The sequence below is a fragment of the Miniopterus natalensis genome, chromosome 6 (assembly GCF_054644295.1).
Source record: "Miniopterus natalensis isolate mMinNat1 chromosome 6, mMinNat1.hap1, whole genome shotgun sequence".
Lineage (NCBI taxonomy): Eukaryota > Metazoa > Chordata > Mammalia > Chiroptera > Miniopteridae > Miniopterus > Miniopterus natalensis.
The window spans coordinates 43,758,272-43,781,575 of record NC_142086.1 but is presented as its reverse complement, the minus strand read 5'-3'; the positions used below and the strand labels follow the sequence as shown (position 1 = coordinate 43,781,575).

General features: G+C 40.8%; 1 protein-coding gene across 1 annotated transcript in view; it reads left to right on the top strand.

Annotated features, from left to right (window-relative positions):
* ILDR1 (immunoglobulin like domain containing receptor 1) overlaps positions 1–12,085 on the top strand; it is a 33,084-nt gene extending 20,999 nt beyond the window's left edge. Inside the window, exons 8-10 of the mRNA XM_087817808.1 lie at positions 4,511–4,642; positions 4,861–5,678; positions 12,044–12,085. Coding sequence (XP_087673934.1) covers positions 4,511–4,642; positions 4,861–5,678; positions 12,044–12,085 — 992 coding nt within the window. The remainder of the gene's footprint in view (positions 1–4,510; positions 4,643–4,860; positions 5,679–12,043) is intronic.
* The last annotated feature ends 11,219 nt before the right edge of the window (positions 12,086–23,304 follow it).

Below are 23,304 nucleotides of genomic sequence, written 5' to 3'. Positions count from 1 at the left end.
CCCTAGGTCAGTGGGACACTCAAAACAGGCAGGACTGGGGACAAACCCAGCATAAACGATAAATGTATCCACTGTCAGTCAGCTAATAAACCGGTTCTGGGGGAGAGTAGTTCCTCCTAAGTTGTTAGAGTTCATTTAGAAGAACTGGTAAAGTCAAGAAATGCAAATAAAGGTCCCTAGACTTGAGCAGATGACATCACTTCCAAAGTGAGTCACTAGGGCAGACTATCCTGGGAAGTTTGGTGACAAGAGGAGGTTATCCGGAGGGGGCAGAAGTTGTTAAGGAAAGCTCTTGGATAGAGAAAGGTGTGTGTGTGTGTGTGTGACAGTTTTTTGTTTGTTTTGTTTTTAGAATAAGATAATCTTGAACATATTTGTAGGCAAAGAACCAAGGCCTATGGAAAATAAGTAAAGTAAGGTGATCACTGAGGGGAGATGGAGCCAGTGGGAGTGACACGAGGCTTACAGTGAAATGACTACCTTTAGAAAGGAAAGGAAAGGCAGCCTGCCCTCTGAAGAGAGAGAGGAAGTCATTATAATATGGGCAGTGATTAAAGTATAAGGGAGGAAGCTAGGGAGCTCACATTTAACAAATCAAAATTCTAGGCACAGAAGGGAGCTTCAAGAATGATGTCAGTGGTTCTTGAATTTCTCTGACCACAGCGAACCTCCCTCTGCTCCCACTTTCTAGTGAGAGTTACTAGAGGAGCAGAGAGGAGAAAAATGAAAATGACACCACATTTCAGTAACTTGACAATTTGTTTAGCACTAGTAGAACTTAGCACTAGTAGAACCAACCACAGTAGAACTTAAAGATGAAAGTTGGTGAAACTGAACCTTATTTTTTTTCTGGGAGAACTGGAGAAGCAAGTTTCATCCCTAGATTGTTTACTGGCCCCCCTGCCCACAGAACCCCTGGGCACACCCTCCAGTAGGCCACAGGCTGCGCTGGGAATCTCTGCTCTATGCCACGCTCCTCCTCATCCTCCTGGGTGAGGGATGTGAGGCCTCGTGAGACTTTTTCACAAGTACACACAGTTTGTTAGTGGTGGAGCCTGGACTAGAACTAGGTCTCTTAATTCATTGCCCAGGGCAGGTTCCTCTTCCTCAACAAAGATGATGCCATCCGCTGAAAGTTCATGAGGAGGGGAAGACATGAGAAGTGGGGTATATTGAAATTGCTGCTCTAGAGGTGGGAAGCAAGGTCGGCAGATCATCAGTCAGGGAAAGTCAGGTTGGGAGGAGGGCTCTTTGAGGTCAGTTGCCCGACAGTGCAGCCAGCTCTGGCGGTGTGGGGCTAGGAAGTATGTCCTGGTGGTTCCCTAAAGCTGAGATGGTAAGAGTTCAAAGGGTGTGGGATTCTAGAAAGGTCCTGAGGATGTTACTGAAATGACTGGCCAGTCAAGTTGTACGGGACTGGTAGTATGGGAAAAAGTGAAAGGACTGCGTGACCATGGGTCAAAAGAAGGCAAAGAATGAGTTCTGGAAAGGTGGAGAGGGGGTGGTAAGGAATGGTGAACAGTTATGAGCAAGTGCAGTTGGAGATCTTCAGGGACACCACCGATGATGCCCACAGATGATGCTGATTCAGAGGTCAAGCAGCACAGGTCTCTGGAGGAGGGGGAAGGGCTGAGTGTCATTTCTGTCAGGAAGGAGGCATCTTAAAGAACATGCCCCAGATTTTCTTCAAAAATGAAGATGAATGTGCCTTTGGTGGTTCAGTTTCCAAATATGTACTTTCATTTTCTATGACATCTAAGGCAAAAGAAGCAACATATAACAATTTATTAAAACAATGAGAACCTCTGTCTATCGACTGTCATACATTAGGCACTTCTTGAGTATTACCTCATTTAACCTCAACAATCTCATGAAATAGGTATTATTCTCTTCTCACAGATGAAGAGACTCGGCTCAGACCCTCTGAAAACTCAAAATCACACAGCTGGCACATGCTGGGATGCCAGTTGAAGTCCATCGGATCCTCAAAGCCCATGTTTAAAGAAACGTATCCCTGAGGGTCATATTTCTCCAAAGGTCATTTAGGATCCTCAGTAGTCAACTCCAATTTGACTCTCTGCATTAGAATCAGGGAGCTTGTTGAAAACACAGATTTTCTTGCCTTGCATTAGACTGAGGGAGAGTTTCTGGGGATTGGGATCCAGGAGTCTATATTTTTAACCAGCTCATTAAAGGTGTCCAGGGCAGACTTTACTCCATTGAGGTTCAGAGATAACGTTCTAGGCGTCTTTTGCAGCTTTGTTACTTTCTCCGTGTTTCTTATTTTATTGCCTGATTCCCCATTAGGTGAGCAGCAGAAAACCCTGATAGTCTAGACATCCCCATGGGGCTGTTTCCAGAGACAGGATGGCAAGGGAGAAGCTCAGAGGCTGTTTCCCATTCTCATCTCATTAGCTCCAGTGCGTCAGGGAAGGAAGGAACCTTGAGGAAAAGGTGATAGCAGTTAAGAAGGGAGCAGGTAGGTGAATCTCTGGAGTATGTAAAAATCTGACAAGGGAGCTCATAGAGGATCTGGAAGGATCTCTAGGGAGTTATTTTTGCAGGGGGTCCCATTAACTTAAAAAGTCATTTGGAGAGCAAGAAATAAGCCTAACTCTCCCTTTCTTTCCTGTTTGGGGAATAGGAGAAGAAAGTGGGCAAAGGGGGAATGGTACCATTTGGAGGAAGCCAGGAGTCAATTAGAGGGGCAGGGGATGTACAGGGTTGTTCCCAATGGAATCAGATGTCCCTAGACCTTGGAGGCAGAGACTAGTCTGAAGTGGGTTTTCAAAGATGTGGAGCTGAGTTGGAGAGAAATCATGTGAGGAGGTATCACTGGGGAAGGGTTTTTTTGTTTTTTTTTCACAGAAATGAATGTAGGGACTCGATGGTTTGCAGAAAGAGTACAGGCTTGGGTGTCAGACACAGGGTCACACTGTCCCTGCCAGTCACCTGCTGTTGGACTGTGGGCTGGGAGGGGATAACCTCTGAAAGCCCAACTTCCTCATCAGATTCCACACTGAAGATTTCTCTGAGGACTAGTTAGCTTATGTAGAGTGGCACGTATTAAGCAGGGCATTATGTGTACTGATCGTGGGATATATAGGGATCTGGGGGAGGCATCTGTTAGCAAAGGGGAAAGGAAAATGCTGAGCATGTGGACTGGTCTTTGGAGGGTCTGGAGTGCTGTCCCTTGGCTTGAAGGTTTGACAGCTGGGCTAGCTGCTATGTTTGCATCTGATTTTCTCCAGGCTGGGCTGTGACTCACCATCAGGGCTAGAGCTCCAGACATTTTGCAGGGCTCTGCTGCAACCACTTCCTGTTGTGCTGGAAGTTTGTTTCACACTGGAGCCATTGGGTAGCTGTCCAGGGGGCCCCTTAGCTGCTGGCCTCACCAAATCCCTCACCCTGTGCAGCTGGGTCCAGAGGGCCTGCCTCCCCCCCCCCCCCCCCCCCATGGCAGGAGGAAGCCTCAGGCAGAGCCTGTTGCATTAGGGGTGGCCACAGGTCTTGGGGAACCAGGGAGGAGGTGAGAGTGCGCTGGGGGCCTGAGGCAGGTACTTCCTGCACTTAAACACACAAGCACATATCCTACATGCATGTATAGACAGGGGCTTTGGGAGACGTGGCACTCATCAAAATTACTTGAAAATAGAAACTCATGAACAAAAACAACTAAATGCTTTTGTTTTTAACACGCACTCACTGTGGGTTATGAACATCAGACCAGCTGCACCTAGGGGACTGGAGTGACATTTCCCTGGATCCCTTGTGCCGCTTTTTAATATTATTTTCTTAGCCTTGAAAGGAAATGGTATTTCCCTTCTCCCTTCTTTGCCTCCATCCCACCCCTTAGAGATTCCCCGTACTAGAGAAAACACCTACACTTAATAAAGTGAGGAGAAGAATACGAAAGGTCCACTGGATCCACTTCAGCTTTTTGCATTCTCTTGCCTTCCTCCCACTGGTTTCCTGCCACCAGGTCCAGCATACCAACTAGAAATGCTCGTTACCAGTAGTTCTGCCCATTGACCTCAGCACCTACCTCCTTCTCTTTTTCTTTTTCCACTCTGAGCAGGCAGCCCAGCTTCCCTGGCCGCCCCTGACTCACAGCCTTCTCTAAACTCTTTGCATGTGTACCTTCTGTATTTGGCCTGTGGCTAAAGACCTTGTTGGCTTGTGGCCTGAGATTTTACTGCCTGCTGATTACCCGTTTACATCCCTGCATATTAGAGGTGATCTTGGGCAGGGTGATGAGATGTTTTTGAGATTAGGAAGTCAGTTTGAAGAGTATACTATCCCAGGGTGAGGAAGTCACAGTCTTGCCTAGGAAATTTATTCCCAGCGCCTTCCCAGAGAAGCAGTTGATTTGCTAGTCCCTTACCTCTTACTCCCAGGCAAGAGGAGAGAAACTCGCCTCTTGGCAAGGCCACTAGGTGGAGACAAGTGAAGTGGGAGGTGTGGGCCTTGCCCTGGCTGAGGGTCTGCATTTCTCCTTTTTCCCCTGCAGCCCTGGCCCGCCACCGCTACATGAAGCAGGCTCAGGCCCTAGGCCCTCAGATGATGGAAAAACCCCTGTACTGGGGGGCGGACAGGAGCTCCCAGTTTTCATCTTACCCAATGAACCAACTGCTGCAGCGAGGTAAACCTTGCCAGAGACTTAGGGTGGGAAAGGGCAGAGGGTAAGAGTAGGAGCACGGGCTGCCTCTGGGCCTTGCTGACCAGTATGGTGGGTGTCTTTATGAATGAGGATGGGAGGGGATGCATGCATGCTAATAATGTGGCATTTTGGTGCCCCGATTCTGAGGAGCATGTTATGGGCCAGTTTTTCTGCATGTTCTTTTCCTTGTTTCTATACAGATTGGTCCCTGCGATCCAGCCTCCCACAGATGCCAATGACCCAGACCACCACTCAACCTCCCATCACCAACGGAGTCCTAGAGTATTTGGAGAAAGAACTGCGGAACCTCAACCCGGCCCAGCCCCTGCCCCCTGACCTCAAAGCCATGTCTGGCCAGCCCCGCAGTATGCTGTCCTCCCTGGGCTCAGAGGTCGTGGAACGCAGAATCATCCGCCTGCCCCCGCTGATGAGAGACCTGCCGTCTTCTCGGAGGACCAGCAACTCCTCCCACCAGCAGTGGCTCACCCCAATTCCTCCTGGACCCTGGGATCTGAGGGGGGACAGAAGGCAGCACCACCACTCTGATTTCCACCGGGAGCTACAGGACTGGGAGCCTAAGCTCTGGGCCCTGGAGCGAAGGGACCTGGACCAACTTCGCAGTGGAAGGCACCGCAGCACCAGGCTGAACGCGTCACCCATGCCTTGGTCAGACAGGGACAGCCTCAGCGATGTCCCTTCGTCCAGCGAGGACCGCTGGAGGTTCAACCACCTGCCTCTCAGGAGCCGCTACCCAGAGAGACCCCGCAGGCCCAGCCCCCGGGAGAGCGCCCACAGGCACCAGAGGCGCAGACACCGCAGCTACTCCCCTCCCCTGCCCTCAGGCCTCAGTTCTTGGAGCTCTGAGGAGGAGAAGGAGAGGCAACCCCGGGGCCGGGGGGCCCACCGCCGCCGCTCCCACTCCCCAAACTGGCCTGAGGAGAAGCCACCCAGCTACCGCTCACTGGATGTCATCCCAGGCAAGAATGGCAGGAAAAAAGGGAATGTGGAGAGGCGCTCGGTGAGCCTGGGGCATCCTGCTGAGGGTAGGGCATGGGCAGAAAGGACCCTTCAGCCAGTCTTGGCCGCAGCGGACACAGGCCACCTCACATGCCACCGCTGAGGGTACCTCTTCCCTGTTTTGCACAGCTAGCCCTGTGGGCTTGGTGAGACACGTCTTATAGAGCTAGAAGGGACCTAGTGAGTGCAGAGGGCAAGGAGGTGCTGGATGCTTACCAAGGCCTATCTCATCCTTTCACAGATGAGGAAGTGAGGCTCAGAATAAGTAAGTACTAAGAGTATAGTAGAGCTGGGACTTGAACACTGGTCTTAATGGCTAAGGCTTTACTTCCTGTCACAGCTGTTTTGCTTTACTTAGCAACATATTTCCATACCCCAAATTAGAACACGTGGCCTGACAGAGGATGTATGTGCCACTTTGGGTGCAGCAAGTCAGTGTGCAAGACCCTGTCATATTCAAGGATCAGGTCCTCTGAGCCTCTCCCCCGCCCTTCTTTTCCTGGGAAAGGATCACTGATTTTTTTTAAAGACCAAATATGGGTCAGTACTTTAGGATTCAGTGAACAGGCAAAGTTGCCACTGGGTGGGAGTCAGCTTGCCAACCTAAAAGGGATGCTAAGAGGGATGTAGGCTTCTTGGGCCTGTGAATATAGACCATTTTTTAAAAAAGATCTGACTTTTAAAAATCATTTTATAATTAATATACCCAAATGATAGTATTCTCTTAATGTTGTTACTTTGCAAAGTTAGGCTGTCATTGCTCAAAAAATATTCATGAACTGCCTTCAGAGCCAACTTAGAAGCTATCCACAAAAATATATTTCTCTATTTGACCAGAGTCTTTTTCTGTTTCAGTTCTGTTGAGGTAAAGGGATGTGTAGTCAGCTTGGAGAGAAGTTCCTAGAGTAGAAGGATATATTATAGGAACAAGAATATTAGTATCTGACACACTTTGAAGGATACAGCTCTCATTTGGAAATGCAGATTCTGCTGTAATTTGTTTAAAAACCAGTCACATGCATGGTGTGCGCAAAGGAACAGGCACAGCGCTGGTCTTTCTAGGGAGGAACTTTGGTGAGAGAGTGATTTGTGAAGAAGGTAGTGAAGGCCTGCAGGCATTTCTGAAATAATCAATGACATATCATATTCTTACAGATGTCCCATGAGAGAGGCAAAGACCCATAATAATGAAGATCAGTAGTATCCTAAGTGATGCTGAGCTATGGATATTTATGCTACATCTCACTTAGTCCTTACAACACCCTGTGAGATTTGTACTATTGTCTTCATTTTACAGTGGATATAACTCTTTCTTCCATGTTACCAGTAAGAAAATTACATCCTGAAAGAAAACACAGAATCAGTTAGAGCTGGGACAACTACTGTTTCTTTAATTATATAGTGACTAACCTGTCTCAACTTCATTTTAGCAGAGAAATGCAATTTAAAAGCCAGTTTTGGGCCCCAAATCCAAGCCCTTTTTTCTTTTAAGTTTCTTCTTGTCTTTATTTTCTTCTCTTTAAGTTAAATTATGAGGTTTCTTGTAAGTTAGAGAAGGGCGAAAGGAACACCAATTATGTTCCAGACACTGGGGTAAGCCCTTTTCAAGGCTTATTTCATATAACCCTTTCAAAGCCCTGTGAGGCTCAGTGAGATTAAGGAACACGTCCAAAGTCATACCTCCGATAGGAAGTAAAGCCAGAATTTGAACAGTCTTCTGACTCAGACCTGTGCCCTTTTCAATCATGCTGTGTGGGGAAATGATGTTTTCTGGTGACTTTATGTCTCCATTTTCTGAAAGCTTCCTTTATCATCCAGATGTACATACCAATTATTCTACCACAAACAAACTGTATTTTTGATTGTAAAGTTGCTGGTGAGAGGCAAAGATTTCACTGAAGATAATTTTAAAAGCCTTCATTGTTTTGTATGTCTCTGAGCTTATCTCCCAAAGAGCTATCACTTTACTTTAATCACATTCCACTGTCCACTCATATTCTGAGTGACCAGAGGCCCAGGACTAAAACTTGATTTGGAAGATTGGTTGGTCTGAAGGGCACAGTGTTTTGTGTGTAACTTGAATTTTGAATGCCTTTAGTGGGGCCAAAGTCTCCAGGGCCAAAGTATTACTCTTTTCTCTGCTTGGTAGGGCTGGATGCTTTCCACATACCTCCTTAGACTCTGAAGTCTTTGGAGTGTGCGGCTAACTTCAGAAGCTCTAATACAGTTGGGCCACTAGATGGTGATCTTTGATTATGTGTAATGTGAAGTTAGTTTACTCCTTGAGTTGAAAAGATTTACTACTATTGTCTAATATCAGGCTTTCAGCAGTTATAGCTTTACCATAACTTCTTTTTTTCTTTTTTTTTTTTTTTTTACGAAACTCTTATTAAAAACACTGTTAAATATTCAGAGCAATATGAATTAATCAAAAAATCTTTTGGCTCACATGGAATCTTCTCTCTCAAGAATAATGCTTAACAAGTAGATACCAATAAACAAGGGCTTCCATGTAAATGATCTCATGGGAATGCAAAATAGATAAGAACTGTTCTCTGCCCAATACCCAAGAGAAAATGGAAGTTCTGTTGTGGAATCTCCCATTTGAATTCAGAACTAGGACACTGACCGAGACCTTCTCATTTTAGGCCTGCTGGTCTTTTTACTCCACCAAAGGCTGCAACCTCAGAAATAATAAGCAGCAATAGTAACATCAAGCTTTAAACCCCAGTGGTTTCAGACTGAGTGGCCCCTGTGTTTCTGGCTCCTTCAAATTGAATATCTTTCCAATCATGTACTATCAGAAAGGGCTCCTCAAGGCATTCCAGTTTGTTCCAAGCTTGGCCTGTACATACTTATTCTAAATACCTGTTCTAAGAGACAACTTCTGCATTCCTTCCTCTCCAAGCTAAATTCAAACTTTCTGTAGAGAATCTAGGGTTGCTGTTGTTTCTCTTTTTTCTCAACTCTTTGACTTAATAAAATTTTTTTTTTTTTTTTTAGAGCAGGATACTTCATCTTCTCCTTTCAATAAAATGTCTATTCCTCGATAACGTCTAGGTTTTTCTTCGGCAAGCCCTGGACAAGTTCCTTTTCCCCCATTTTGTTGCTTTCCTTTGTGTCAGAGAGCATTCATCCCATAGCTTTTTTATTAGAAACCATGTGCCTAAAACTCACTTTCCTGATAAAATGGAAACACAAAATTTCTAAAAGCAGCAACATGAATATACATACATACATGAAGCATTTTGAACAATATGTTTTAGGACAGATATTCTATCTTGCCATTTCAAATAAGATAAGAAAGGTCACATTCATGGACTACAGCTGTAGATATTCAAAACCTAAATAAAACAATCCCCTACAATACAAAGTTAGAGAAATATGAGGACTGTAAACCAGAGCCAAAGTATTACTCTTTTCTCCTCTGCTTGGTGGGGCTGGGTGCCCTCATAGAGCAAGTTGAAAAAGCCAAAAGACCAAGTGAAGTAATGTCTGAAGAAAAGCCACTGGGTTCGGTCAGGAAGAGGTAATTAGTGATCTTTGAAAAATAACTTCAGAGAAATACTAAAATATGAAGCTAAACTTTTTAGACAAGGACCGAGAAGGAATAGTTCCAGAGAACATAAATAGGACAAGGAGAGCTGGCCATGTCTTCATGAACGAATGGTAGAGAGACTGATGAATGGAACAGGGTACCTTTTTTTTTTCCAATGTAAGGGGGGTTTGAAGATGGTAAAAATCAGCAAAAGGCAGACTGAATGAAACTGTAAGAAATTTTCAGAAATTAAAGATGTTTGGGGGAGGCTCCAGAGAGGTAGGAAGGAAGAAAAACCTAACCCAGGAGGAGAGACTGGCTTCATGAAGAATTAAGAAATATTTTTTGTTTGTTTGTTTTATTTTATTTTATTTTTGTTTAAAATACTACAGATATCCCTTTTTCTCCCCAATGATCCATTCCACCCCATCCCATCCCCCTCCCCAGTCCCTCTCCCCACCATTGTCCTTGTCCTTGGGTTGTGCGTATATGCATATAAATTCTTTTGTTAATCTCTCCCCCTTCATCCCCCCCACCCTCCTTCATCCCTCTGACATTCGTCAGTCTGATCTATGCTTCCATATCATTGAATCTATTCTGTTCATCAGTTTATTAAGTTCTTTAGATTCCACGTATAAGCAAGATCATGTGATGTTTTTATTTCTCCGCCTGGCTTATTGCACTTAGCATAATTTTCTCTAGGTCCATCCATACTGTCCCAAAGGGTATGAGATTTTTCTTCTTTACAGCTGCATAGTATTCCATGGTGTAAATGTCCCACAGTTTTTTTATCCACTCATCTACTGATGGGCACTTGGGCTGTTTCCAGATCTTAGCTATTGTAAACTGTGCTGCTATGAACATCGGGGTACATATATTCTTTCTGACTAGTGTTTCAGGATTCTTAGGATACATTCCTAGGAGTGGAATCACTGGGTCAAAAGGCAGCTCCATTTTTAATTTTTTGAGGAACCTCCATACTGTTTTCCATAGTGGTTGCACCAGTCTGCATTCCCACCAGCAGTGTACTAGGGCTCCCCTTTCTCCACACCCTCGCCAGCACATGTCATTTGTTGATTTGTTGATGGCAGCCATTCTGACAGGTGTGAAGTGATACCTCATTGTTTTAATTTGCATCTCTCTGATGATTTAATTGGTTTTAATTTGCATCTCTCTGATGATTAGCGACACTGAGCATTTTCTCATGTGTCTCTTGGCCATCTGTCTGTCCTCTTTGGAGAAGTGTCTATTCAGATTCTTTGCCCATTTCTTAATTGGGTTGTTTGTCTTCCTCTTGCTGAGTAGTATGAGTTCTTTGTACACTTTGGAAATTAGCCCCTTATCAGATACATCCTTGGCAAATATGTTTTCCCAGACCGTGGGGTTCCTTTGTATTTTGAGGCGGTTTTCTTTTGCTGTGCAGAAGCTTTTTAGTTTGATGTAGTCCCATATGTTTATTTTTTCTTTTGTTTCTCTTGCCCTAGGAGATGTATCAGTGAAAAGTCCACTACGTGGGATGTCTGTGACTTTATTGCCTATGTTTTCTTCCAGGATTTTTACGGTTTCATGACTTACATTTAAGTCTTTTATCCATTTTGAGTTTATTTTTGTGTATGGTGAAAGTTGGTGGTCTAGTTTCATTTTTTTGCATGTATCTGTCCACTTTTCCCAGCACCACTTATGGAAGAGACTGTCTTTACTCCGTTGGATGCTCTTGCCTCCTTTGTCAAGTATTAACTGACCATAATGGTGTGGGTCTGTTTCTGGGGTCTCTGTTCTGTTCCATTGATCTATATGCCTGTTGTTGTACCAATACCAGGCTGTTTTGATTACAATGGCTTTGTAATACAGTTTTAAATCCAGTAATGTGATCCCTCCCACTCTGTTCTTTTTTCTCAAGATGGCTGCAGCTATTCGGGGTCTTTTTTGGTTCCATATAAATTTTTGAAATAGTTGTCTTATGTCTGTGAAATATGCTATTGGTATATTAATAGGAATTGCATTGAATTTATAAATTGCTTTGGGTAGTATGGACATTTTAATGATATTAACTCTTCCAATCCATGAGCATGGTATATTCTTCCACTTATTTAAATCTTCCTCTATTTCTTTTTTCAGTGTCACGTAGTTTTCCGAGTACAGGTCTTTTACATCCTTGGTTAAGTTTATTCCTAGGTATCTTATTTTTTTAGTTGCAATGGTGAATGATACTATTTTTTTAGTTTCTCTCTCTGAAAGTTCATTGTTGGTGTATATGAATGCCATCGATTTCTGGATGTTGATTTTGTATCCAGCTACCTTGCCAAATTTGTTTATCAAATCTAGTAGTACTTTGATTGAGTCTTTAGGGTTTTCTATGTACAATATCATTTCATCTGCAAATAATGACAGTTTTACTTCCTCCTTTCCAATTTGGATACCTTTTATGTTTTTTTCCTGTCTGATGGCTGTGGCTAGGACTTCCAGTACTATGTTGAATAAGAGTAGTGAAAGTAGACATCCCTGTCTTGTTCCTGTATGTAATGGAAATGGTTTTAGTTTTTGCCCATTAAGTATGATGTTGGCTGTAGGTCTGTCATATATGGCCTTTATTATGTTGAGGTATGTTCCCTCTATCCCCACTTTGCTGAGAGTTTTTATCAGAAATGGGTGCTGGATTTTGTTGAATGCTTTTTCTGCGTAAGAAATATTTTTTGGATTCAGATCTGCTCTCCCAGCAGCTACCATTCTCCTAGGATTTGTGCCTGAATAAAAAACAACTTGTGTTTTGTATGCATAGATAACAGAGCAAAGCTGACTAGATTTTTTTGTGTTCTTCTGTCCCCCAGGAGAGAGACAGCTCCCATAGTGGAAGGAGTGTGGTCATTTAGTCACCGGGCGCAGCACTACTTCGGTGGCCACTTCTCAGTTCCCGCATGTCATCAGCATCACCTACGCTTCCAGGTGACTTGGGAAGGACACGGCAAGCCTGTATCTAACAAATTTAGATTCTGAGAATCAAATAGAAGAGTTTTAAAACAAGAGTTTAGGAATTAATGACTTAGTTTTAGCCTTGGTTCACACTCTGAATATTTAGATAGTCTCTGACTTGTACTGGACCCAAATGAGATGTGATTCCTCAAGAACTTAGTAGCCTGAGTCCTCAACTAGGTTACACTGCTCAGAACCGTGGCCATTCTCACACTGAGAACTCGGGAATCTTTAAGAAAAAAATCAAACATGTTTCAGGAGCAGGAAATCTATGGGGTAACTGTAGGGTAATCTCCGTGGGAACTTATCTCACTCTATAGCATATCTAGGGGGTCCCTCCCACCTTGCTGCCCATGTACCTGGTCCCGAGTACTCCTGAGGGCCCAGTGAGAGCTGGCACAGGAAATATTCCAACAGTGTTCTCTCTTATGAGCCATTTATTGCGAGTGAAGAAAATCAGAGAAGCAGTTTTGCACCAGCCTTACTCCTGTCCCTTGTTTTCCTCGTTCTTTTTATGTTTTTGCTTATATCTAATTTATATTTTTGTATATGGTATGTATCCATTAAAATCATTTAAAATGTTTCTTGAGAACAACAGAGTATATAAATAAGAAGGAAATAAAATGTACTGGTGTGAGGATTCTGCTCCAAATAAATACCTCCTTCAGTGCATTTGACTTAAGCCTTCTTCTCCACTGCAGCTCAGAGAAGAGCTAGGCCATCCTGGGTAGTTCTGGAGCTGCCTTTCTTCTGGCACTACTCAGCCTTCACAAGCAGAAGCTTCCAGGCAGGTTTTGCCACTCAGAGCCCCAGAAGGAGGGGGCTGTGCCTTCCCTGTAATAAGCTCTGCTACTCCCTCCTATTTTCCCCAGCTCCTTCGGAGGCTTCATGAATCCATTTGTGCTTGATGTAGAGACCCTCCTTGAGAAGAGTAGGAGATAGCCTGTGAGAAGGTGTCTTGTGTGTGTGTATGTGTGTATATGTGTGTGCTCCTCATCACTATCTTTATGTATATGGCCCCAAGCTCAATTTAGATCCTATTGTGCTGACATATCCAATCCCCCCCCCCCCCGGTCTCATTAATTATATGTTGGGGGAAAAAATAGGTTAAATGCCTGCTTTGGACAAAGGTGTCTTTGGGGTTTCTTATTTCCATAATGTAGCTGAGACTAAATTAGCAGGAAAAAATTAAAATTGTAATGGATAACGAGTACATCAAATTTAGTAGGTGAGGGACTTCTGGTCAGGGCAAGATGACATAGACCTTGTTCCCTGCTCCTCCTTGCTAAGCACAGCTTTATAATTCCTGGAAGTGGCACAAGAAATAAGCAAAGGAAAACTCTGAAGGGTGCTAAAAAGAAGGAAAGCTGGTTTGGAAACCCAGGACCAGAAGAACAACACAGAGGCAGGTCATTTTGCGTATCTCAATCAATAGAAGGTGGCCACCAAGACCTGGCATTTTTCTGACTTTTCATCTAGTAATAATAGAAGGTATCCCGGTAGCTCATTCTTCCCCCCTGGATCTAGTGGGAGTCCCTCTGACAGTCTCAGATGAGGGGAACCAGCTGGGAGCCTTGCCAAAAATAAGGGGATGCATTTACCTTCCCTGCTGGGCCTGAGAATCCTCTTTTTCCATGGAGAGATAACTGAGGTAGGTAGGAGGAACCAGTAAAAGGGACCCCAGGGAAAGCAGCTGGCCCAACTAGGAAAGTCTTTGTTCCCAAGGGCTGGAGACTTTCTTCCCCTGCTCAGAGACACTAGGCTGATTGGTGGAAACAGAAAAAAGCACCTGTCAGCTAGCAGCCCTGTAGCTAGCAGCCTGGTCCCAGAAGCCACTTTATCTCCATGGAACTGAGACACTCCTCCCTGGTTCAGAGAAACCTGTGTAGCTGGAGGGTACCAACAGAAGGATTTCTCCACACCCCTCCCTCGCCAAGAAATACCTGGCAGTCCAGCCAGAGAAAATTCCTCCCACACACTCATTAACAGAGACCAGTGCAAACTCTAGCAGCACTGGATACATCAAACAGACCAAAATAACACCACAAAGACATTGGAAATCAAACTGCCATTGGGCTGTACAAAAGTAGGCTAATAATCATATGCTAAATCTAAGTAAAGTAACTCCCTGTAAAATAAAATATTTAAGTAGGACCCAGAGTGTCCTAACATGATAGACAAAATGTCCAGATACAAACCAAGAAAATCACAACTTGAATAAAAATTGAAATCAACTGATGCCAACACTAAGATAAATCAAATGTTGGAGTTATCTGATAAGAATTTTAAGGCCGACATTATAAAAATGCTACAATAATGATAAATTTTCTTAAAACAAATTAAAAAAAATAGAAAATCTCCAAAAAGAAATAGTAGTTATGAAAAAGAAATAGGAATGAAAAATACAATAGAAATAACTAGCTGGATGGGCTCAATAGTAATACGGAGATGATGGAGGATAGAATTAATGAACTTGAGGACAGAACAATAGATTTCACCCAATCTGAACAATAGAGAGAAAATAGACTAGAAAAAGAAAAGAACAGAGCCTCAGGACCTCTGGGACAATTAAAAAATATCCAACATTCATATCATTGGAATCTTAGAAAGTAGAGAAGAAAGAATGGGGATGAATGAGCATTTGAAGAAATAATGGCTGAAAACTTCCCAAGTTTGATGAATGACATCAACCCAGAGATCCAAGAAGTGGAATGAACTCTAAACATGATAAACTCAATCCATGCCAATTCATCATAAAATTTTGAAAACTGAAGACTAAGAAAACACCTGAAAGCAGCCAGAGAAAAACAATGAACTCCTTGTAGGGAACCACCAACTTGGATGGATTTCTTATGTGAAACCATGAAGAAGGAAATGGCAAAATATTTTTAAGTTCTAAATGAAAAGAACTGTTGACCCATAGTTCTATATCTGGCAAAACTGTCTTTCAGAAATGAAGGGAAAATAAAAACACTCACAGGTGAATGAAAACTAAAAGATTTCGTGACTAGCCAAAGTATCCTTGAAAGACTGGCTAAAGGAAATTCTTCAAACAGAAAGGAAATGGTAAAAGAAGGAAACTTTGAGTATCAGGAAGCAAAAGGGAACAAGAGAAAGAGCAGAAACATGAGTCCATACGGTAGACAATTCTTTTCCTTATGGGTTTTATAAGTCATATTTGATTATTGAAACAAAAATTATAATATCACCTAATAGTCTAAACAATGATATTTAAAGGTAGGGAATATAAAGGGACCTAAATGGAAGTGAGGTTCCCATACTTCATCTGAAGTGGTAAATGTAGATACCAGTACATAGTTATAAGTAGCACCCAGAGCAATCACTATGAAAACTATAAAAATTCAAAAGTGCTATAAAAAAAAAATCAAGTAATCTGTATAAGTAATCTGCAGAAAGATGAAGAAAGAACAGAGCAACAAAAGCCAGAAGAAACATATAGAAAATAAATAATAAAATAGCATCCTAACGTGCAAGCATATCAATAATTAACTTAAATGTAAATGATCTAAATACACCAATCAAAAGACAGAGATTGGCAGAGTGGATTTTAAAATAACCCCACCCAACTATATGCTGCATATAAGAAACTCATTTCAAATTCAAACACTGGTAGGTTGAAAGTAAAAGGGTGGGTAAAGATATAACATGTACAGATTAATAATTTAATTAAAAGAACAGTGGAAACATTAATATTTCATAAAGTAGACTTCAAAGAAAATTACCAGAGACCAAAAGGGATAGTATCTGCTGAATAAAAAAGACCAATATGCTAGGAAGACACAATATACTAATGTGTACAAATTAAACCACAAAGCCTCAAACACATACAGCAACAACTGATAAAGCTGAATAAGAGAGAGATCTATGATCATCGTCAGAAATGTCAACACCTCTTCCATCCAGCAACTGATAGAACTATTAGGCAAAACATCACAAGGATATAGATGATCTGAATGACAAAATCAATCAACAGGATCCAATTGACATGTATGTAACAGGTCATCCAACAATAGCAGAATACATTTTTTCTCAATTGCCTGTGGAACATTTACCAAATAGGAAAAAACCATAAAACAAACCCTGACAAATGTAAAATAATTGAAATCATACAGAGTGTGAGCTTTGACTATAATGGAATCAAACTAGAAATCTATAACAAAGGCAACAGGAAACCTTCAGAACACTTGGAAACTAAGCAACACACATAAATAATTATGGGTCAAAGAAATCTCAAAAGAAAAAAGTACATAGAAATAAATGCAAATGAAAGCACAACATATCAAAGTTTGTAGGATGCACTAAAGCATTGCTGAGAGGGAAATTTATAGCACTAAATGTCTATATTAAAAATGAGGAAAGGTGTCATATCAATAACTTAAGTACTTAACCACAAGAAACTAGCAAAGTAAGCCAAAGGAATGAAATAATAAAGATAAGAGCAGAAAATAAAATTGGAAATAGAAAAACTAAAAAAACAAGAAACAAGGAAATAAGAAGCTGGTTCTTCAAAACATCAGTAAAATTGATAAAGCTCTAGCAAGACTGACAAAAAGAGAACACAAATCACCAATATTAGGAATGAAATAGGAGATCTCATTCCAGATACTGCAGCCATTAAAAAAAAGGGAGGGAATACTACTACAAACAACTGTATGCTGATAAATATGAAAACTTACAAGAAATGGAACAATTCCTTAAGTACCAAAAACTGTCAAATTTAACTAAGTTAAAGTAGACAGTCTGAATAGTCCTATAATCATTAAGGAAATGGAATTTTTATTTATTTAATTTAATTTAAGAAAATGGAATTTTTAATTAAGAAGCTCTCCAAAATGAAATCTCAAGGCCCCTATAGTCTCACTAGAGAAGCCTACCAACTCTTTAAAGGGTAATTAACACTAACTTTACATAATCTCTTCCATAAAATACAAGAGGAGGAAATACTTCCCGAATCATTTGGGAAGCCAGTGCAAATCCAGACAGAGACATTACAAAAAAACAAAACTACAAACATCCCTCCTGAACATAGATGCAAAAATCCTTAACAGAATACTACCAGTATTTTAATATATAAAAATAATTATACACCATGAATAAGTAGGATTTATTTCAGGTATGCAAGGCTGGTCCTCAGAATAGTCAAAACAGTCTTGAAAATTTAAATCGGAGGATTTATACCTTCCAATTTTAAAATGTACTATAAAGCTACAGAAATTAAGACTGTGGTACTGACATAAGAATAGACATATTGATCAATGCAACAGAGTTGAGAGTTCAGAAATAAGTCCTTATATTTATGGTAAATAGACTTTTGACAAAGGTGTTTAGGCAGTTCAATGGGGGAAAGATAATTTTTTCTACAAATGGTGCTGAGCCATTGGATAGCCATATGCAAAAAGATGGATTTAGACCCTACCATTCACAAACAACTCAAAATGGATAATAGACTTAAACGTAAGAGACTTAAACTGTAAAATGTAGAGAAAAGGGTAGAAGAAAACCTTTGTGTTCTTGGATTAGGTAAAGAGTTACCAATAGCATAATCCTTAAAAGAAAAAAACTATATATTAGAATTCATCAAAATTTAAAACTTGCACTCCAAAAGTCACCATTAAGGAAATGAAAACACAAGCCACAAATCATATTTTGGTAAAATACTTATAACCAGAATATATAAGGAAATCTTACAACTCAGTAAGACAACTCAATTTTTAAAAATAGGCAAGATTTGAATAGAGATCCCACCAAAGAAAACATAAAGATGGCTAATAAGAACATGAAAAGATGCCTTATGTCATTAGTCATTAGGAAAATACAAATTAAAATCACAATAAGATGTCACTCTACACCAACTAGAAATGATGACAAAAGAGACAGAAAATAGTAACTAGTGGCATAGCTGTGGAGAAATGGGAATCCTCATAATTGCTGATGAAAATGTAAAATGATGAAAATGTGAAATGATGAAAATGTAAAATGTAAAATGATGTTTTCATTTTACATTTGAAAAGCCTGTGGCAATTAAAAAAAATTAAACATAAATTTACCATATGACCAAGGAATTTTACTCTCTTGTATCTACCCAAGAGGAATAATGTATGCACATAAAGACTTGTACATGAATGTTTATAGAAGCCTTATTCATAACAACTAAAAAAAGTAGGGGGGAAAAAATCCAAATTTCCATCAATTGGTAAGTGGATGAACAAAATGTGGTATATCTATACATTGGCATTATATTCAGTAATAAAAAAGAACAAATTACTGATACATGCTACAATGTGGATGAACTTCACAAACATGCTAAGAAGCCAGATGTAATAGACCATATCTTATGTGATCCCATTTATATGAAATGTCTAGAAAAGGCAAATCTAAAGAGACAGAAAGTAGATTAGTGCTTGCCTGGGGCTGGGGTGGGAGCAGGAATTCACTGCAAATGGGTAAGAGGTGATGGAAATTTTAAAAAATTGGATTATGGTGATGGTTGCACAACTTTGTATATTTACTAAAAATCATTAAATTGTACACTTATGAGTGTATTATATGATACATCTACTATACCTCAATAAAAATCTTAAATATACTAGATGAACATCATTCCTAAATGTATTCTGTGCATTACATATATAATGAGTGATAGAAATCCTTTTAAAATGTGTTTTTATGAATTCTAGTTTTAATTAAAACAGTTTTTTCCATTTGACTTTAACATAAAGGAAATTGAAGTAAAACTAAAATTTTAAACTTCAAATCTTTCAAGAGATTTTGTTTTTTACAAGAACCCTCCTGGACTATGAAAAAAGGCAAAGGAAAACATTGAGCAGTTGGAGTTACTGTGCTTTAAAACCCCAGGCTTCAAATGGACTTCCTAGTAAAAAAAAAAAGAGAGAGAGAGAATAATAGAAACCCTCACATTTCCTGCACTCTTTCTGCTCCTCACCTCCCAACTTAGTCTTATTGTCAAAGTAAACAAACTTTACAGTATATTTATTTTTGAAAACCTGAAAAAGACATAATTTTTACTCAAGATTATTTCCCAACATCTGCAGAAGGGATACAAAGACTTCTAACAGCCACCTTAAAAATCAAAATGTGTTCTGGTCTTTCATAATTCTGTAGAGGAAAATGGTGTGTTTTTCTTGGGATAGAGTTCCTGGAGGATGGGGCTCATAGAATTCATTTTAAGCTCAGATACATCGAGATGCGAACTAGCCAGGCCTTGGACTTCTTTTCATTATCGCAAACATTTTTCACAATTTTTGACAAACAAAAAGATTTACATTTTAGATGAGTCACTAGACTGTTTGATGGCACAAGAGCCTTAATTTCTTTACCTTGAATAACAGGAAACTACAGCAAAGAAAGTGTAGGTAAGATAGAATGCAGATGAGTTTTGTGTTACTGGAGACCTCGTCTGAGCCTGAATTAGTAAATGTGGCCTTCTTGGTAGGGTACGGTACATTCGCGCTGGTCATGAATGTACTGCACCCTATAGATTTTATTATCAGAAAAAAGTGGTTTACAGTATAGTGTCTAAATAAAAAAAGTACTTTTAGGACCTGTTATCAATTTTGTCCAGTTTCTTTTTAAGTTAAAGTTGATGATGCCCTTGTTAAAGGGAGGCTCAAATTTTGGTTTTCATATTTTATTCTTTATAGATGAGACATATTATGCTGCTTATGCGTACGTAAGTATTATTATTTAAAATTTTTTTATTTATCTTTACTGATTTCAGAGAGAGGAAAGGAGAGGGAGAGAGAGAGATAGAAACACCCATGATGAGAGAGTCATTGGGGATCGAGCCCACAACCGGGACATGTGCCCTGACCGGGAATCGAACCTCAATCTCCTGGATCTTAGGTTGACACTCAACTGCTGAGCCACGCCCTGCTGGGCCATAAGTATTATTATATCAGACTTTCTATTTATAATGTGCTTTACAATCACATTCTCATAATTAGTCACTATGGGTTTTATATCTAACGCAGTTTCTTCATTACCAAGTTATTTTTATTCATCTCTTCGTATCTAGATTTCATTATCACTTAGCTTCTGCAAGAGGTTCTCATAAAGGCAATTTTCCTTGAGTTTGTTCATGTTTATGAAAGCTGTCAGTTGCCCTAAAATTTCAACCACATTTTGGCATAATTTTTGCTTCATTATCTTTCGGTATTAAATGTTGCTGTGGAAAAGACTGAGGATACAGTCTGTGGGGATTTTTTCCCACTTCTCTGTAGATCAGTGGTTCTTAAAGCATGGTCCCTGGATCATCAGCATCAATATCACCTGGGAATTTGTTCAGATGCAAATTCTCAGGTCCCATTTTACAGCTACTGAATTAGGAACATCAGGCATAGAATACAGGTGCTTCTCATGCACACTAAAGTTTGATATCTGATTAAATATTAAATATTTACTTTTTCTTCCTGAATACTTGAAGATTTTTTATTTTGAAATTCAGTGACCTAATCCAGGATATTTTAGAATTGACAGCTCTCTATCAAAATCTGGATTCATCTTTCAATGTGCTCTCTGGCTAGTTAAGGATGCATAGCAAACAAAATCATTTGGCTCTCATGACTGGATGACCATACATCTCGAGGTAGTTTTAATTTATGCCTGTGGTCCCAGAATATTTACTCCTAAGTACCTCCTTTTAATCTCAAGACTGTCCTAGTTTGGATGCTAGATTATATGGTCACCCTACTTATGACCATTGAGTCCAATGGTTTGAAAAATATCTATGACTGATCAAGATGCTGTATGAACTCTGTGGAATTCCTGATAAGAGATTTCAGAATAGAGACCCATATGGTTTTGGAGAAAAATCATGCCAGTTTTGAAAAGTAATTATCCTCATTTTGAGAGAGAGCTCTTGGCTTATTATTGGGCTGTGGTAAAGACTGAACACTTACTTGACTAGAATACCAGCTGCCCCATGTGACTTGGATGTCTGATCTAACAAGCCATTGACTCGGGCAGGCCAAGCAACACTCCTCTGTCATGTGGTATATTTGGGACTGGGCATAAGCAAGCGTAAACTGGATGAGTGGGTGGCTTTCACTCCTGGTGTGCCTACTCCCCTTGCACTGCCATTCTGCCCTCGTTCCATACTTAAGCCACATAGAGTGTTCTCTAAGGCCGGCTGTCTGATAAAGACATCTGCGCCTAATTTATAGACAGTTTTGCAAGACAGCTGGAGATGACTTATTCAGTGGAGCAGCCCTGTGGAGGAGTGGCCCTGCAGTAAAGAATAAGGAATTCCTTCCAGTGGGCAGAATTATAAACAGGACATCTCATTGCTCATTTTGCCAATAGGAAAGCTGGCCCATGGAGCAGCTCTGTAACAAGACATGGATCGGGGGTAATGATTTGGCAGGATAGTCAAGGACACAAAAGGGATAAGATGAGGTTTGGAGTTATGTGAAGCGATCTCTAAGAATGATCTCATAGTGTCAGAATATTTGTGTCTTGTGTAAATGCTCACCTCAGGGCCTTTACTTCACATAAAGTTTTCTTTATCCAGATAAACATAATGACCCTCCTACTTCAGCACTAGGGACCCTACGATCAATTATTCAATGCCAGCTGTTCCAATAGCCCTGTTGTCTCTAGGAATTTGGCGCTATTTATTATTCTCCACCTCCCTGAGATGTCATTAGCCTTATTGACATCATGGAAGCTACTTTAATATCAGTATTTTCCACCTTCATCTCTGACCTACAGAAGACAGCCACTGTGGTGCTTTTAAAATCTGTTGGTACTCCCTTCATTAATACATTTCTCAATGTTCTATGATAGGCATGTCCTTGGAGCTAGGGATGGCTAAGTAGGTAATACATAACAAATCCACTCTAACATCCTCATCTCCCTAAATCTTTTTATTCCTTTATAAGGGATTTCTGGCATCTCAACTCAGCATAGGCCAGAAGTGAATCCAATTTTCAGTCTACCAACAACAAAAAGAGAAAATAATTAGAACTCCACCAACTGTGTGTGATAGCACATTGATTCCAGAATCTCTGGTAAGTGCACCTATATAATGATGCCAGCCTAACTGAAGTTTATTTTCTTCCATCTCTGGTCTAATACACTCATAATTCAGTTCCATGCTTATCAGGTTCTTGCTGATAAGTATTAGTGCAATTTTGCCATTCTTGCCATGCAGGCCTCTTGCTCCCCAGTTCGCCTTGGCAATTGACCCCATGGACATTTTAGGATCTTTCTACAGTTATAGATATGGAGGCAATGAAAGAAAGTGGAGTAGGGCATGAAGAGAATTGGCACTCATTTGCCAGGAAAGCATCTCAAGTGGGGTCACTGCAGGGTCTTCAAACAAGGCAGGATCATCATCAATCAGGGAGGGTAAAGGGGCTGCTTCTGCTGGTAACAGAGGCTCTATAGTGTTTGCAGTTAGCAGATACTTGAAGTCATCTGAATCCTTCCAGGGTGACCATCCTAATTCTTGAGTACCATTCTTTTTTTCCCATTTGATATCCTGTCCCCTTATCTTCCTCACTTTTCCCTGAATGTCTGTTCTCTTGTCTGTTTTTGTCTCTTTGTTGCTTTTTTTGTCTTTTAAGCCGTGTCCTCACAGTTCAGCTTTTCTCTCTGTATTTGCTCATCTATCCTTTCTTCTGACCACCTTGTTTTATAGGATTCTAATTTCACCCCAGTGTAACTTTTGCTTGCACAAAGTTGCACAAAGTTGCCATGGTGCCAACACCTCTACACCCAGCAACCTACACACCCTTCAGTTTAAGTGCCCTATGCCATCTGACTGACCCTCTGAACCTTTGTCTCAATTCTAAATTCTTGAGAGACTCTGATGGTCCCACTTGTGCCAAAGTCCACCCTTGGTCCAATCTCTAAGGATGACAGAGTTACTTAGTATCTAGGGTTTCCCCTTTTCTGGTTTGTGGCTGGAGATTTTCTCTAAGAGAAGGATTTGGGTAGGGAGGGCCCTGTGGAGAATGTAAAAGAAATATAAAATATGGTCCTTATCTTTAAGGAATGTAATACCACACAGGCTTAGGGCTTGCTGTGCTTCATTATTAAAATTCTAGCTGCTTTTGTGTTTTTGTAGTTGAATATT